The sequence below is a fragment of the Amphiprion ocellaris genome, chromosome 23 (assembly GCF_022539595.1).
Source record: "Amphiprion ocellaris isolate individual 3 ecotype Okinawa chromosome 23, ASM2253959v1, whole genome shotgun sequence".
Classification (NCBI taxonomy): Eukaryota; Metazoa; Chordata; class Actinopteri; family Pomacentridae; genus Amphiprion; species Amphiprion ocellaris.
Genome location: NC_072788.1, coordinates 3,897,725 through 3,912,590, shown reverse-complemented (window position 1 = coordinate 3,912,590; position 14,866 = coordinate 3,897,725). Strand labels below are relative to the sequence as shown.

The 14,866-nt window shown below is 38.0% G+C and overlaps 1 protein-coding gene across 2 annotated transcripts in view; it reads right to left on the bottom strand.

Annotated features, from left to right (window-relative positions):
* Positions 1–14,866, bottom strand: part of LOC111582708 (mitogen-activated protein kinase kinase kinase 11) — a 69,951-nt gene that overhangs the window by 26,286 nt on the left and 28,799 nt on the right. For both annotated transcript variants that reach the window (XM_035957808.2, XM_023291536.3), the window contains exons 2-4: positions 8,957–9,137; positions 3,598–3,746; positions 1,015–1,190 (exon numbers count right to left, since the gene is read on the bottom strand). In XM_035957808.2, the coding sequence (XP_035813701.1) occupies positions 1,015–1,190; positions 3,598–3,746; positions 8,957–9,137 (506 nt within the window). The remainder of the gene's footprint in view (positions 1–1,014; positions 1,191–3,597; positions 3,747–8,956; positions 9,138–14,866) is intronic.

Below are 14,866 nucleotides of genomic sequence, written 5' to 3'. Positions count from 1 at the left end.
CACTGAAAAAAAAATCGGTTCTCCATCCTGGCTACCACAGTGAAGGCATAGTCCCCACAGTGAAGCACGTGGAAGATATGGGGATGCATGAGTGGCACTACTAATGTAACGTTAGTAATGAAAGGTGTGTTGACATTTGTTGCACTGAGTTCCAACTGTGGGGGATTTATTTTTAACCCTCCAGCTGTCTTCATTTTCAAGCACCAAGAAATATTGTTTCCTTGTCTGAAAAAAATCCCCAAATTCAACAAAAAAATTCCCCAAATTTGGGAAGAAAATTCTTGTAAATATTTTAGAAAAATTATTTATTTAAAAAAAAAAAAAAAAAAAAAAAATATATATATATATATATATATATATATATATATATATATATATATATATATAGCTAAAGTGATTCCATATATATCAGTAAAACTTCTAATATTTTCTTGAAGAACATTCACAAAAAAAATCTAGATTTTTTTGTGAATGTTCTTAAGAAACATTTTTAACATTTATTTTTTTCCACCAAAAAATATTCAAAGATTTCCCAAAAATGTTGAAAATGTGGACATCAGAAATTTCACTGTGAAAATAAATTTTCCCCACATTTTCAAACTTTACAACGGGTCAATTTTGACCCGCAGGGCGACACAAGCGTTAATATAGTAAATCTAAGTTTTTAGTTTGCATGAGAGCAAATACAGTTAGTGAGACATGAGAGAATTCCGTATCATTCACTTTCATATCACTTCTGTTGTGTAAGTGTCAACATTTACGAGATACAGATGCTACAAAATCACTTTAAAGGCAGTCAAAAGATGAGTCTGGGGGATGTCTGAAAGCAACACGAGTTATCCTGATCTTGTGATGTCTTTATTACATTCCCAAAGCCTGAAATAAAATTAACTAAATGTCAAGAGTTGATTAAACTGCGTGAATGCCAAGAAACTGTGATCTGTTCAGAGTCAACATTATCATCAAAAAGCACATTTTCCGCACCAGAAATTACCCTCCATTTCAGTCTTTTACCTTCTCTTTGGCCCGGAGTTCATCGAACATGTCCTGGATCTCCAGTTTCCAGTCTTCCTGCAGGGAGTGGAAGGAGTCCTGCGGCATCTCTTCCTTCACCTGCTGCTCCAGCGCCGTCAGCTGGGCCAGGATGGAGCTGAAATTGGGCCTGCGGTGGGGGTCCTGGTCCCAACACTCTGTCATGGATACAGCAGAGGGGTGACCTAACGTGACACTTTCTTACAATAGTCCATGGGCCAGACCAGATACTGTAACCACCTCAGTGACCAAACCTAAGTGGTACTACAATGTACATTGGGTTAATATAAGTACATTAAAATGTGACAGTCTTTCCACACTGGCAGCTTCATCACTTATTTGTGAAACGGTCACATTCACCATAACCGTGATATTACACAATTCATTTAAATCTCACCATATGCAAAGATCAGATCTAATATAAGTCAATAATAAAATAAAACTGTTTGAGAAAGAGTAATGTATTAATATATATATACTAATATAATATAATTAAACATCAGACCCAGAGGAATGCATTTCTTGTTTGTCTGTATTTTCTTTTCATGCTTATTTGCTTTGGTCAATTTGAGTCTTGTTTGGTTATTTTGTGTCTTGTTCTTGTCATTTTGTATCTTGTTGTTGTCATTTTGTGTCTTGTTTTTGTTGTTTTGTATCTTGTTTTTGTCATTTTGTGTCTCGTTTTTGTAGTTTTGTGTCTTGTTTTTGTCGTTTTGTGTCTCGTTTTTGTCATTTTGTGCCTTGTTTTGTCATTCTGTTTGCTGTTTCTGTCACAATCTTGTTACCATAGCAACGAAATCTTTCTCAGACTCTAGTGTGTTGTAGTATTGTTGTGTGTTGTAAAGTTATTAACACAGATGATGATGTGTGGCACTTGTTATTTTTCATAATGAGGAATAATCCTGTTGAATTACACTTTTGGCTCAGACCCTTTCATTATGTCCATTAAATGAGTGATAACATTTATTAAGCTGTGAGTCTGCAACGGCTATCTTATCAAAATGCAAAATAAAGACATATAGCTAGTTAAAAATGCCAAAAAGTATTGGTCACCTTGAGTGGTACCGATACTGGAAGTTTTGGGCCCATGGACTACAACTGTGAAGCATGAATGCAACGAAGCGTAACATTAAAAAAAACACACACACATCAAAGGTTATTTAGTTTGGCACGCAGTTGTTTCCTCAAAACGAGAGGAAAACATATGACAGTTTCGCTTGTTTCCGGTAGTTTCACTTCTTTTGAGCATTTTGAATCTTGAATCAAGGGACCAGAAAAGAAGGAAGTCACTCACTCATTAAGCATAACCCTCAGACGGACTGATTTACAATCAAAAAAGGAGATTTCATCACACAATTCAAAGCTTTTAACATTCAAACGAGGACAAATGACTTACCGAGATGGACATTTCTGCACACAATGTCGCTAATTTCTATTTACATGTTTTAGTCACTCGTGTGAGCACAGTCTAGAGTCAAGCTGATCACTTATTCAAAGTGTTCTGCTTAATTAACTTGCTGTGGGGAGTTTTGCATAATTTGCTGCAAAAAATTTGGGCATTACAAACAGATCAAAAACCAATCTGATAATTAATTAATCCTCTGAGGTGGCAACCGGTGCTTTTGTGCGTTGATCTTTTTCCTTTTTAAATTAAAAATACAGCCAAAAAAAAGACATCAAGGGAGGAGGCTGGTATCATGACAGCAGCTACCCAGGTGGCATTTTCTTTTTTACCCTCCTGTTGTCTTCATTTACAGGCACCAAAAAATATAGTTTCTTTGTCTGAAAAAAATCCAAAAATTCTGCAAAAAACATCCCAAAATTTCTGAAAATCTGCAAAACCTTCAGGAAAAAAATTCCAATAATTCCTTAAAGATTTCCCTTAAAAAATTTATTTAAAAAAAAAAAAAAAAAAAAAAAATCTGGCAAGAAAATTCTAGTAAATATTTTCGAAAAATGAGTAAAAATCTTCCAAAAAATGAGTAGAAATATCTAAAGTGATTACATATGTGTCAGTAAAGCTTCTAATATTTTCTTTAAGAACATTCACAAAAAATCAACCAAAATCCAGTGAAATTTGCTGGATTTTGGTAGATTTTTTTTGTGAATGTTGGACATCAGAAGTTTCACTGTGAAAATATATTTTTTTCCACATTTTCAAACTTTAAAACAGGTCAATTTTGACTTGCAGGACGACACGAGGGTTAAATTAAGAATACAACCAAAAAAGGACACATCCAGGGAGGAGGCTGGTATCATGACAGCAGCTACTCGAGTGGCATTTTCTTTTTAACACAAAACTGAAAAGAGAAAAGTTGTGCACAGGCATATTGCACAAGGTGGCTCCAGCGCTTAAACACTTCCCCTCCACGGCCGTGTTATTAACAACATACAGGAATTTGTTTTCTCGATTTCATCGCAGCTTTTGGGGAAATGGAGAGAGAGCGTGCCTGGGACGGCGATTCCATGTCACGCAACAGCGCTCTCACACCACCGAGCTCGAAGTCGCCGCCTCAACAGCGCCACGAGTGCAATTCAATTCCATTTCCATAACATGCATCGCACCTGACATGAGCTGGGCGAAGGGGTCGGGGCACGTGGAGGGGATGGGGAGGGTGAGCTTGTTGACGGCGACTCCGTAGGCGACGGCAAGTCCATCGATCCCTTTGTAGGGGGCCTCTCCTGTTAGCAGCTCCCACAGCAGAACGCCGTAGCTGGAGGGGAAAACACAGACGGAGAGGCATGAGACAAAAACACAGAGACCAGAATTAGACACAGGATACGTCCTGGAACACGCATCATGATGCAATATTTATGTCAACATGTACAGTACTGTTTAGAAGTTTAGGGTCACTCAGAAACGTCCGTATTTTTGAAAGAAAAACAGTTTTTTTTTCAATGAAGATAACATTAAATGAATGATAAATACAGTCTAGACATTGTTAATGTGGTAAATGACTATTCTAGCTGGACATTTTTAATGGAAATGGACTTTAACTAATATAGAGCGACTTCAATTAATACAGAACAACTTTATTATAGAGCAACTTTAACTAGTATGGATCAATTTTAATAATATCAACTTTAGTTAATGTAGAGCAACTTTAACTAATGCAGAACAACCATAAATAATATAGGGCAACTTTAACTCAATTAGAGCAACTTTAAATAATATAGAGCAACTTTAACTAATAATATCAATTTTAGTTAATATAGAGCAACTTTAAGTCATTTAGAGCAACTTTAACTAAAATAGAGCAGCTTTAACTAATAATATCAACTTTAGTTAATATAGAACAACTTTAAGTCAAATAGAGCAACTTTATCTAGTATGGAGCAACTTTAATAATATCAACTTTAACTAATATGGAGCAATTTTAACTCATTTAGAGCAACTTTAACTAATGTGGAGCAACTTTAACTAATTTAGAGCAACTTTAATTCATGTACACTACCGTGCAAAAACATGGGGTCACTTAGAAATGTAACTATTTTTGAAAGAAACCAGTTTTGTTCAATGAAGATAGCATTAAATGAATGATAAATCCAGTCTAGACATTGTAAATGTGGTAAATGATTATTGTAGCTGGAAACGGCTGCTCTTTAAGGGGAGATATGGGGATGCATGAGTTAAGTTTTGATTTTGCACAAGAGCAAATACAATCACTGAGAGGCAATGCAATTCCATATCATTCACTTTCATATCACTTTCTGTTGCGTCCTTAATCAGAAAGCAGAAGGCTGAATACAAAATGAACATGAGCATGAGGGAAAAACTTCAACTTCAACCCAAACAATTCTCATTTTCAGGGGCATTATTTCTGCATCCTTATCACCACCAAAGAAACAATCATTTTTCCTTCTATAGTCCAATAATAATGAAGTGCAGTCAGGCCATTCTCCAGTGTTGACACATCACAGCTACAACAACAATATTCATTTGGAGTCATGTTAGCCCACTTGGTGAATGCTAAACTCTCATTTGAGCTCTGTTTTGGTCTCCACCAACTCCTCACTTGGCCTCTTGGCTATTTAGGAACAAAACAAAGCACACTCACTTTATCAGGGCATTTTATTTTAGTAAAACCTGCTTCTGGGCCTGTCTGGAAATTAGGCCAATGAAGAGAATAAACCAAAGTAGGTCAACTGAGCCCCCGGTATTCTTTTCAACTTCAGTCAGGTCAACTTTCAGACCGTTTCAAAATATACATTTGTGCTTGATGGTTACTGTAAAAGGATAATAGTCCTTTTATTTTTCAAATACCTTTCCTCATTGTGCTGCCTATGACTGAAGATGTGGTGAAAATATTTAATTTTAATGACAGATATTGTGATTGCAAATGTATTTACTATATATTCTTTTAAAGTCCGTTTAACCCTCCTGTTGTCTTCATTTACAGGCACCAAAAAATATTGTTTCCTTGTCTGAAAAAAATCCAAAAGTTCAGCAAAAAAATTCCCCAAATTTCTGAAAATTTGCAAAACCTTCAAGAAGAAAATTCCAACAATTCCTTATAAGTTTCCCTTAAAAGTTTTGTTCTCAAAAAATCCCCCAAATTTGGCAAGAAAATTCTTGTAAATATTTTCGAAAAATAAGTAAGTCTTCCAAAAACATCCTAAAAATATCTAAAGTGATTAGATATATATCAGTAAAACTTCTAATAATTTCTTTAAAGAACATTCACATAAAAAATTTAACTTTGTTTTGTGAATGTTCTTAAGAAATCTTTTTAACATTTCTTTTTTTCCACCCAAAAAATTTTCAAAATTTCCCAAAAATGTTGAAAATGTGGAAATCAGAAGTTTGACTGTGAAAATATATATTTTTTCCTCAATTTTGACCCACAGGACGACACGAGGGTTAATAGATTTAAAAGGTTTGATGCATCACTACCACAAGGTAAGGCAATGAGGAGGGCATGAATTTTTAAAACCATCAACACCAGTTAGATGTTCTGCATAACATATATTGTAAATTGTAGCCTTTGTGATTTGCTAATTGCACCGTTTTGATTTTAAATTACTTCTCTGTATGTATTAGATGAATTCCAAGTCAGTGTTGACATTAACTGCACTCCTTGCTTTGCACAGAACGTTATATCTTACACATTCATTACCGCAGCACTGACAGGACAGAACCGATTTGTGCGACGGAATATTTTTTGCTTGATGGAACACGTGCTTACGAAGCACTCTGAACTCATGCATGCAGAACTTCTGCAAACACAAACACACAGGACTTTTTCAGCCCACACAATGGGAGCAGCGCTGCGTCCTGAGAAGATGAAGCGTGGCGCAGGACTTGGATCTCCCACACTGTCAATTAACCCTCGCCCGGACCTGACTGAACGCACTGTGGAGGCTCGCTAAGTGGAGAGCGCAGGCCGCAGCCTTTTTTTATTTAGTTCTTTAATTACAACTTCCACACACTGTGACTGTGCACAAACGCTGCTCGTCGGCTCGCCCCGAGGCGGCCGTCGTCTCCGCGTGGCGGCTTTCGAGACGAGCGGCCGTGGACAGATGAGAAAGAACACCAGAACAAAGATTACCCTTCATTTTCAGAGCAGGGCTGCCCGCTCGCTGTTCGCTCATTTTGCTGTTTTCCAGATTGTGCAGTGAAAACGAGCTTGTGTGGGTGTTGCTGTCAATAGGCTGAGGATGTGTTGTGAGATAGAGAGATGGCATTGCAACCTTTAAAGTAGTAAAAACTGTCGCTAAGTAGGTTTCTCTAAAGTAGCCAGAAAATTCCTTAAGTAGCTTGCAGCGTAGAAAAAAACGTTTTTGATGTTCTCAAGGACGCTTTCGAAAAGGTTCTCGGCTCGATTGGTTTCACATCGGCTCCGTACGAGGCTGCAAAGAAGCATTCAAGAGTGGATGAAATGGTCCAAATCCACAGGATTAAAATTAAACCATAGTGTATGAGAGGAACTGTTACAGGCACAAAGCAGCAAAGCACCAGAGCTGTGAATGTGTTATGCTTTAATAAATTATTTATATTTTATCCCTATTGCTGGGTAAAAAACAGAATGAGACACAAAATGACAAAAACAAGACATAAAACGACAAAAACAAGACAAAAAACGACAGGAACAAGACACACAATAACAAAACAAGACACAAAACGACAGAAACGAGACACACAATAACAAAACAAGACACAAACCGACAAAAACGAGACACAAAACGACAAAAACAAGACACAAAATGACAAAAACTAGACACAAAACGACAAAAACAGAACGACAAATGCAAGACATAAAACGACAAAAACAAGACACAAAACAACAGAAAGGAGACACAAAATAACAAAACAAGCCACAAAACGACAAAAACAAGACACAAAACAACAGAAACGAGACATAAAATACCAAAACAAGACACAAAACGACAAAAACAACACACAAAACGACAAAAACAAGACACAAAACAACAGAAACAAGACACAAAATAACAAAACAACACACAAAACGACAAAAACAAGACACAAAATGACAAAAACAAGACACAAAACAACAGAAACAAGAGACAAAATGACAAAATAAGACACAAAATTAAAAAAACGAGACACAAAACGACAAAAACAAGACACAAAATGACAAAAACGAGACAGAAAACGACAAAAACAAGACACAAAACAACAGAAACGAGACACAAAATAACAAAACAACACACAAAACGACAAAAACAAGACACAAGACGACAAAAACAAGACACAAAACAACAGAAACAAGAGACAAAATGACAAAATAAGACACAAAATGAAAAAAACGAGACACAAAACAACAAAAACAAGACACAAAATGACAAAAACGAGACACAAAATGGCAAAACAAGACACAAAATAACTAAACAAGACTCAGACTGACCAAAGCAAATAAGCATGAAAAGAAAGAAATGCATTCATCTGGGTCTGATGTGTAATTATATTATATTAATATATATATATATATTAATGTATAATATTAATATATTACCCTTTAAAAAACAGCCTTGCCTGCATCGTTCCGAATGCAAATTCGTAGAATGCTGCTTATGAGCCATCATGAATCCTCTCTCAACAAATCACACAGCTGTTTATGTCATTATTATAAAACCACAAACCATAATCGAGGGACTCTTCTCTTTGTGTGTCGATGCGGCCACATAGATACAAACAAACACACACACACACACACACACACACACACACACACACACACACACACACACACACAGAGCTCTTCCCAGATAAAGGGCTGTGGTTAGGTCTGCTGTGTGGCCTCCTTCTCTGTCTATGCTGGAGACAATGGGACAGTGTGCAGTACACATGTCCCACAACAAAGCACAGAGCAGCTCTTTGAAGAGACGCCGTCACATGGTCGCTGTGGCCTTGCTCCAATCCATCACTTTGTCCCTCCATCTCTTCATCACCCAGTCTCCCACCATCACTTCTCTGCACTTTCACCCTTTCCCCCCTCTACTTCTATCATGTCCAGCAGATAATTAATACCCCAACTACTGCTACACACAGACCTTCTACTTCAGCACCGCTGCAAGACATCAATACTTACACTGATTTGTAGGCAAAGTTTTAAGCTGAAATTGAAGTTTTTTAACCTCTTACTACAGTGTGAGCAGCACAAATAATAAAAATTGGTGAAATAATTACTTAAGAGACTGCTTTAAATCAAATAAAACGCTACATTTTTATCAAAGTGGTGAACTTTATTACCCAAAATGTCAAACCATTCCTTCAAGGTGCTGCGACTCGGTTCATTTCACCTTTTTCTTAAATGTTATGAAGGGCACAGCGGGGTTTTGATAAAAAAAAAATACACAAATACCTCGCAAAGACACCTGTTCATATAATACAAACCCTGGATTCGGTTCAGCTGAATTCCATTGTAAATTACAGAGAAGCTAAATAACGCACACAGACACTCACCTCCAGACGTCGCTGCCTTTGGAGAAGGTGGACGACTTGATGACCTCGGGGGCCATCCAGGCGTAGGTGCCAGCGGTGCTCATCTTCGTGGTCTTGTGCCACTCTCTGGCCAGGCCGAAGTCGGTAATCTTCAGCGTCAAACCCTCCATACATTCATTCTCTATGGGCTGAGCCAGAAGGACTAGAAGCAGGAAGGACAAGGAGGATGGAAAACAGGAAAGAACACAAAAGAACATCAGACTTAGTCAAATTTAAACAATTAGTCCATGGGCCAGACCAGATGTTAGAACCACCTCAGATGACCTAAGTGGTACTAAAATGTACATTGGGTTAATGTAAGTACATTAAAATGTGACAGTCTTTCCACACTGGCAGCTTCATCACTTATTTGTGAAACGGTCACATTCACCATAACCGTGATATTACACAATTCATTTAAATCTCAATCTTGTTTCGTCATCTTGTGTCTTGCTTTGTCATTTTGTGTCGTTTTTGTTGTTTTGTGTCTTGTTTTTGTAATTTTGTGTCTTGTTTTTGCTGTTTTGTGTCTCACTTCTGTCAACAAAACAAGACACAAAATAACAAAAACAAGACACAAAAAGACAAAAACAAGACACAAAATGACAAATGAGAAAAAGCCCGCTACAGCAATACAGAACAACAAATTGTTTGATATTAAGAAGCAAAAGAGACATTAGAAAATAAACAATCATTAAAAGTCACATATTGTGCCCCGTTTTTATGGTTAATCCTCCTATGAATGCATAAATCCTGGCTGCAGCCATTTAGCAAGCTATTATAGCGCCTGTAGCTGTAAATACACTTGGTCCCCATTCAGGAAGAAGACTCTCTCTGCATCTTTGATTGAAACAGCCTTCTATCATTCCTAACTTTCTCTCGTTTTACATGGTAACACTGTCGAATTCAGAGCACATCTGTTTTCTTAACTCAAGTTTAGTGGCGAGCGGCAACAGCTTGAAAATGTCTTGAGAGTGACAGCTGGTTAGCATGTAGCCTTAATGGGCTGCGTTTCAGTCACTGTTTTCATACACCTCCTGACAGAGAAAGCAGAAAAATATGCAAATGAGAAGAGCTTTATAAGGAATTCCGCTGTATTAAAATGCAGAATATGTTCACAGAGAGATGTGAACAGACGACCTGCTGGGTTTAATCTGCACTGAAGCACCAGAAGGCGACATTAACAAACAGTAGCCCGCTCAGTTCATGCATGCTAGTTTCAAAGGTAGCTATCATATAAAGACAGAAAATGACAAGAGACACATAAAATAACTGCGAAAAGTTACAAAATGACCACAAAAGCACCTAAAATGATCAAAAACAGACTGAAAACGGGAACAAAAATGCACATAATGACTACAAAACACTTAAAATTTCCACAAACGGACTGAAAATGGCCACAAAAGGCACAAAATGACCACTGAAATGCACAAAATGACCACAAAAAGACCTACAATGCCCACAAAACAGTCTGAAAATGACCCAAAAAGAAACAAAATGAGCAAAAAGACACACAAAACAACCACAAAAAGACACAACATGGCCACTACAATGTACAAAATGACACAAAATGACAACAGAAAAACACAAAATGACTCAGTGAGATAGTTATCATATAAAGACACAAAATGACGAGACACAAAATAACTGCAAAAAATTGCACAATGACCACACAGAAAGACAAAATGACCACAAATTGGCTGAAAACATCCACAAAGGGATGCAAAATGACCATAAAAATGCCCAAAAGGACCACAAAAACACCCAAAATGCCCACAAAACAGTCGGAAAATGACCAAAACAGAAACAAAATGAGCACAAAGACACACAAAACAACCACAAAAAGACACAACACGACCACTAAAACACAAAAAATGACAAAAAAATGACACAAAATGATGACAGAAAATAGAAAAAAAGACAGATGATTATCATGTATAGACTCAAAATGACGAGACACACAAAACAACTGCAAAAAATTGAAAAATGACTACAAAAGCACTGAAAATTACCGCAAACAGACTGAAAACGGCCACAAAAATGCACAAAATGACCACAAACCGGACTGAAAATGAACAAAAAAGAAACAAAATCAGCAGGTCATGTGATCTGGAATCTAATTGTTTCATATTTAATTGTGTGAACTTCAACCTCCAGCACATGACGGAGGTAAGAAATGTCTTATCTTGCTGCCATCTCGTATGGAAAACCCCTCACACTCCTCCCGCATCACAAGCCCTTACAATAGCTCACAGTGTGTCCAGATGCCAGCTGGATTTTTAAAAAAAAAAGCCACACAATTTGCCTGCCAAAGCACAACAAAGTTGCAAATCTGTTGATGGAGTGACTGTAAACTGACCAGCAAACCTAACATCTCCATTATTCCCTTAAAGCGCGGCGATATTCATCTTTCCTGTATCTTATCATGCGCCTGCAGACCACCGTCATGTGGCTGCTGAGCTACATGCGTGTTCAAAGCAAACACAACCCACTGCGGTGAGTCACATCACAGACGTGCTAAAGGTATCCTGTGGAGTTTTACACCTCTGTGGACCAGTTTTTTTTTAATGAGTCGGTATCTTTTTAGCCATTCTCACACATATGGATGTCAATCATACATTCTGCACTGATTTCCAGGTGGTAGCATCAGTCTGCCATTTGTCCACTTTCTTGTGGTTTTTCCTTTAGTATAATGATTTAATGCACATCTGAAGGTCTTATAGCTTCATATTTCTCTGACACAAGCTGTTATTTACCTCAAAATAAGGCATTATGTGGATTTAAGTAGGTAAAAGTGTGCCAATGTCTGAGTGTATATGTAATATCTTAACCCTTGTGTCGTCCTGCAGCGAATTTCGCTGGATTTTGGTTGATTTTTATGTGAATGTTCTTAAAGAAAATATTAGAAGTTTTACTGATATACATGTAATCACTTTAGATATTTTTAGGATTTTTCTGGAACATTTTTACAGATTTTTTGAAAATTTTTACAAGAATTTTCTTGCCAAATTTTGGGAATTTTTTTTAAAATAAAACTTTTAAGGGAAACTTTTAAGGAATTATTGGAATTTTCTTCCTGAAGGTTTTGCACATTTTCAGAAATTTGGGGAATTTTTTTGCAGAATTTTTGGATTTTTTTCAAACAAGGAAACAATATTTTTGGTGCTCGTGAATCAAGACAACAGGAGCGTTAAAGTAAACAACAGTTTGATAACCAGCCGGCGTTATGCAATGCCGAGACTCTCCGAGCGAGTTTCTAAGAAAATGGAGTATAATGCTGAGGATGTTGGTCGCTGCGCTGTGACTCGGTATCACATGTCACGGTATGATCGGCAGCCGTGCCTCTCCTTCCCCTTTGCTGGCAGACCGGGCATCGCCCAGGGCACGGCTGGCTGTCAAACACCAGGGAGGAGAAGCAGCAAAGAATTTGACTTATTATAGGGAAGTAAGACTCCTGCTATTTGCAGTCACTTTCCGACTTTCTGGGCCCGCCGCTGTTTTCCTTCTTTCTTTTCTTCCTTTGACTTCACTGACTATTTTCTCCAGCCTGTCTTTTCTTTAGCCACAAAAATATGATTTTTTAAAAAAACTTTTTCCACACATAGAAGCGATTCACTCTCTTTCTCTGTCTTTGTCTCTCTTGTTCAGACATCCTGTGCTGCGCCTCGTAGCCCAGAGGCAGCAGGCTTGACGTCACAAAGGAATGCATCACAAGAGGTTGTGTTGTCTGCTGCGAGTGTGAGAATGTTGAAGGGGGACAGGAGACTTTTGGTTCTTTCATAATGTACTTTCATGGCCAAATTCTGCACCCACTTCTGCTGAAACCACACACACATCCACGGCAATCGGTCTACGACAACAACAGGTGCAAAGAAACAATTAATGAAGGCTCTTTTCTTTGTCTTCTAACAGCGAGACGGCTTTTTAAACCCTCGTGTCGTCCTGTGGGTCAAAATTGACCCGTTTTAAAGTTTGAAAATGTGGGGGAAAAATGTATATTTTCACAGTGAAACTTCTGATGTCCACATTTTCAACATTTTTGGAAAATCTTTGAACATTTTTGGGTGGAAAAAAGAAATGTTAAAAATGTTTCTTAAGAACATTCACAAAAAAATCAACCAAAATCCAGCGAAATTCACTGGATTTTGGTTCATTTTTTTGTGAATGTTCTTAAAGAAAATATTAGAAGTTTTACTGATATATCTGTAATCACTTCAGATGTTTTTAGGATTTTTTTGGCAGATTTTTAGTCATTTTTTGAAAATATTTACAAGAATTTTCTTGCCAAATTTCTGTGACTTTTTAAAAATAAAACTTTTAAGGGAAATTTTTAAGGAATTATTGGAATTTTCTTCCTGAAGGTTTTGCAAATTTTCTGAAAATTGGGGATTATTTTTGCTGAATTTTGGGATTTTTTTCAGACAAGAAAACAATATTTTTTGGTGCCCATAAATGAGGACAACAGGAGGGTTAAATCAAGAAGGGGAGAGAAAAACTGCTTTAAGGTATCACAAACTTCCACATCGACTTGTGCCTCACAAAGAAGGCGCACACAATAAAATGGCAAAAGTAGCCAATGGGCAAAACAAAAACAACCTCGACAGCGATTGAAAAAAAACTGCCTGCTCATTTAACCTTTCTGCAGAAAATCAATTTCTGTCCATTCTACGCCTGAGTCATTGTTTCTGTCAATTCCGCAGGCCCTTAGGGAGGAGGTAGGAGTGGTGATGGTGTTGGAGGAGGCGGGCTGGTATTTACTGCAACCAGCCCTGATCCTTCGCTCTGCTTCTTTTGTCCTCCTGCCGGTCAGCCGTCTGGTAAAAACAAGCCCTGGTCACTCACCCCTATTTCCAGCAGGACGCTCGCTCGCAGCGCCGCGACCCCACTTCCAGGAAGTGGAGTCGGTATCGGCCAGTTAGCCTCCAGTAGCAGAGTCCTGTCTTTATCAAAAAAAAAAAAAGAAGTGTTCCCACCGATTGCGGCTCATTGTGCACAATAAGCGCGGCTCTATTTTAGGAAACGGAGGTTAAGAGGCGTCACGTGGCTCCAGATACTGACACAGGACGACCGGAGGGAAGTGTAGATGCTGTGGTGGAGCGAGTTGAGGTGAGAAAGATGGCAAAAAGAGAGAGAGAGAGAGAGAGAGGTGCTGGATGTCGATTGTTATCATATGATTGAGTGAGACAGGGCATAGCTAAAAGTGTCTGTCTGGGCCTAGAGAAAGCAGACTGATAGAAAATAGAGGCACACAAAGCACTCACTCTACACAGAAAACACTTACACTGGATGTCCGTTTTTTAGCGATACACCCAACAACTATATACTATATACAGAGAAGGGCATGCAGCTGAACGGCATGCATGAATACAGAGATGCAGACTAAATCCCAGAGCAGCATAGATGCACTATGGCAGCTGGACCGTCTAAACACTAATCAGCCACTTGGCACCAGATACTGGAATATGAAGCGTGTCTGCACAATCGCTTAGTTTTGCCTGTGCCAGTTTTACAATTTGCATTTTCAGCATATGTAGATGCAGTCAGTGCATCCACAATGCTCGCTAGCTTCGCATCGGTGACAAGAATTTGGAAAGTTACTGTTAATGTGCGATGACGAGTATGAAATCTATTCAGAAATTTCCTCCAGTGTAGTTAAAACTTTCACGTATTTTGAAATTCTATTCTGTTCTCAACAGGGCTGTGGCTTGAAACTTTCATTTTCAGACACCTTGTGCTCAAGTCTGTACATAAAGGCATAAATATAATGTTGAAAATTTGTTGTGTTAACTTTAAAAACTTTAGAAAGGCATTGTTGGGTGCACCGGTAGCTCACCAGGTTGAGCGGGCGACCCATAAAAAGTGGCTATAGTCCCATGGGTTTGATTCCAGCCC